This window comes from Aulonocara sp. 'chitande type north' Nkhata Bay, linkage group LG11, assembly GCF_057382095.1.
Source record: "Aulonocara sp. 'chitande type north' Nkhata Bay isolate Kocher_YH1m ecotype deep benthic linkage group LG11, A_spYH_male_GT1.1, whole genome shotgun sequence".
NCBI classification, from domain to species: Eukaryota; Metazoa; Chordata; class Actinopteri; order Cichliformes; family Cichlidae; genus Aulonocara; species Aulonocara sp. 'chitande type north' Nkhata Bay.
Genome location: NC_141354.1, coordinates 31,726,626 through 31,729,756, shown reverse-complemented (window position 1 = coordinate 31,729,756; position 3,131 = coordinate 31,726,626). Strand labels below are relative to the sequence as shown.

Below are 3,131 nucleotides of genomic sequence, written 5' to 3'. Positions count from 1 at the left end.
AAGATACTAAATAACTGATGCTATAGTTTTTCTGGTGAGGACACTTATTTGCAGAATTTGAAGTGTATAAAAATCCAGGATTTATTCAGCGGCGGTTTTCTGGTGCCAGCAATAATAAACAGCACAATGACAGAACACTCTGAATTTCTTTAAAATCACATTGACAGCATTCTTTGATATTAAAGAAATTTGTCTCGCATTACACAGAAAACGGCTTTCTCTGAGTCGAACTCAGGACCTTCTTGCTGTGAGGCAACAGTGCTAACCACCCGGATCTTGTATGTTTGGTTCTATATTCTCTATTATTTAGACTTCAGGTTTGGGTGTTATGTTTTGGTTCCTGGGACTTATGATTGGTTTTGTGATCTGTGCCTTTAGTTCCCTGATTGCATAGTTGATAAGTGAATTACCTGTCAATCCACTTTTATCTCGGTGTTTGCTATCATCTGTCACTGTGTCAAGTTCGTATGTCTTTGGTTTTGGTTCTACTTCCTGTCTCATTATCTGTGATTAGTGTCAGCTGTCCCCCTACCCTTTGCCTTTTGCCTCATTATCATCTCGGTGTAAATATTATCTCAGTCGTAACTTGTCATGTTTCCCTTTTGCTGTGTGCATTCTGTATTCCTCCAACTTTGATGGGGTCCTTGATAGAGTGACAGTTTTTGGTATCTGTGTTTGACCTTCATTATTTTGTACTTGGTTTGTGTTCATCAGTGAAGCTGCTTTTCAGTTTGTTCCTTTTTTCCCTTTTCCTGTATGTTTAAGTCCAATTCCTGCCACACACTGAACCTTTAACAATAATCTTTATTTCTATCAGAAACAGAAACTAGCAGAGGCATGACTTATAATTTATGCAACGCTTAGTATGCTTTCGTCATGTTATCAAAACAGCCCAGAACCAGTTGCTCATAGATAGTAGACCTCTAGTGAAAAGAGGGTGAGAGGGCGGCCCAGAAGGGAATAACGAAGGGAGTTGATCTACCACCGGATTGGCAAGCATTCCTTCTCCACAGTAGTGTAGCAGGCTATTTGCTTATATGCAATTATATTTACAGATTGGAAAAGTAATTTGAAGTTTAAATGTGCTAATTCAAACAGTTAGGGTCTCTTTTTACAAATCCATTGTTTCTTCTGGTCACAGTTCACTGATTTAAATCCTTCGTTTTGGACAGAAATTACACAGAGACCATCAGAAGGAGGCTGCTGAATCCAGGAGCTGAAGAAAAAAACAAGTTTGATTAAAGCTGATAATTATTAATATAAAACAAAATTGATTCATCCCAGATTTGGAAAAATATTTTTAAATTGTTATTGACTCAAAGTTTCTCTTACTTATCAGTCAGATAACTTCCATCCACCCATTTCCATTTCCCACCTTCAGCTCTCAGACCGATCCAGTATCCATTTTCTCCTGAACTCTTCCAGCTTTTGTCACTGATATATTTCTGATGAAAGAGAAAGTTATCAGAAATACTCAAATTAGTTTGAGTATTTAGATCGTTTGCTTAAAACACTGCGACACAGAGTGTATTTAGATCAAAAGAAAATGTATTTTTGTTAAATACATTTTTGCTAATGAGCCACAGTTCTTATTACCTTTTCTGCTGCATTAATTACAACAGCCAAATCGGAAATCTTTCCTTTGCAGTTTTCTCGAGCTTCTTTCCAGGTTTTCTGCTCATGAGGTTCAGCATCATTAATTGCAAAGCAGTTTGACTCAAAGGGAAGCCAGCCCTCCTGACAAGCTTTGCATGCCTTTTCTGCAAGTATAAAAATCAATTAATAAAGATCATCAGTGCACATTTATTTGACATGACCTATTTTTGTAGCTGATAGATTTGGAGCCTACTGTTATTTTCTTTGGGACAGTAGGCATCAACACTGCACTGACCTGGACCAAGACTGAGCTCCATCTTCATGAGTTTTATTTGTTCTGTTAGGTTCTGGTTTTCTGCAATGAGGTCTCTGATCTGTGTTTCAAAGGCAGTGGAGGTGTTTGTCCAGTTGAGTTGACTCCTCAATAAGTCTTTGTTCTTATGAATTAACAATGTGGTAACTGAAAAACAAAACGTAACACTTCTTTGGCTTTACACACACATTGCAGATGAACTAATTTTAAAAGTTATACTCACAATAGATGCGAAGGGCCATGATCAGTAACAGAATACCCCAGCAAATGGTTACTGATGTACAAGATTTTATACATGCACACTGCTTATCTAGGAGAAATAAATACTTATTATAGCAATCAAACTAATTCTTACTTTTAAGATTCTAAATTGCTTGTGTCAACTTAAAATCATCAATTGGCTTTTTATAATCATAAAACCATTCTAATTAATGAACTTTTTTGTTATTGTCTAGGGAAAAACAGAAAAATCTGTTTGAAAAAGTTCAGAGACAAAACCAAGGTGAAGCCCATATTATGGATCAAACTTCAATAACAGTGAATCCTGTACATATCAAAATGTGATTTGAGAGGATGTTGTCATTAAGCTCTTGTAAGGAAAATGCCAACAGCACACTTCCAGTTTCTAAGCAAGTTTCATATCAGTTCCTGTCGTAAAAGTAGCAGTTTTGTATTGTCTTTGTATAACTCACCATTTGTGTCAGATGGTTGTTTAGTTCCTTTGTTTTTCACGTTCATTTCTTCATATAAATTTTCTTCCTGCCTTCGTACTGAAAGACTTAAAGGGTAACCTTGTAGCAGAAGACAAAGAATGATTTCATGGCAAGAAAAAAAAAGGTAGTCAATGTGAATAATTTGGTGGATGTCAAGTCTAGTTTGTTAGTTAAAGTGACTAACAAAAAAACTATTGTTTTTCTGTTGAGGTCACTGTCATTTGCAGATTATGAGGCACCAAATTTTCTACCCTTCCAGTTTGTAAGACAGGCTGTTTAGTACTTTGCATGATGCCTTGTAGTAAAAGTAGTGGTTTTGCATTTGCTTTGTATAACTCACCATTTGTGTCAGAAGTTCGTTTAGTTTCTTTATTGTTCATGTTCATTTCTTCAAACATGCTGTTTTCCTTCGTTTTAACTGAAAAAATTGAATGACAATGTTGTAACAGAAGACAAAGACTGTTTAACTGGCAGGTAAAAAAGAAATGCCTGGTTAAGAAAGGTTAGTT

The 3,131-nt window shown here is 36.0% G+C and overlaps 1 protein-coding gene across 1 annotated transcript; it reads right to left on the bottom strand.

The window, feature by feature from the left end:
* Window positions 1-898: 898 nt before the first annotated feature.
* On the bottom strand, window positions 899-3,131 carry LOC147319495 (CD209 antigen-like protein C). The gene is made up of 7 exons (XM_086310032.1): window positions 2,963-3,131; window positions 2,602-2,700; window positions 2,133-2,219; window positions 1,892-2,056; window positions 1,597-1,760; window positions 1,333-1,445; window positions 899-1,216 (listed from the first exon to the last, which is right to left on the bottom strand). The coding sequence occupies exons 1-7, from the start codon at window positions 3,018-3,020 to the stop codon at window positions 1,099-1,101; spliced, it is 804 nt and encodes a 267-aa protein (XP_086166158.1). The 5' UTR covers window positions 3,021-3,131; the 3' UTR covers window positions 899-1,098.

Bases quoted from the DNA above. Each gene is read 5' to 3' on its own strand.
- LOC147319495 (XM_086310032.1), bottom strand. From the start codon at position 3,020: ATGTTTGAAGAAATGAACATGAACAATAAAGAAACTAAACGAACTTCT. The intron at 2,701-2,962 runs GTGAGTTATACA...TTCTGCTACAAG, and splicing joins ACGAACTTCTGACACAAATG to GTTACCCTTTAAGTCTTTCA. The intron at 2,220-2,601 runs GTGAGTTATACA...TATTTCTCCTAG, and splicing joins ACAACCATCTGACACAAATG to ATAAGCAGTGTGCATGTATA.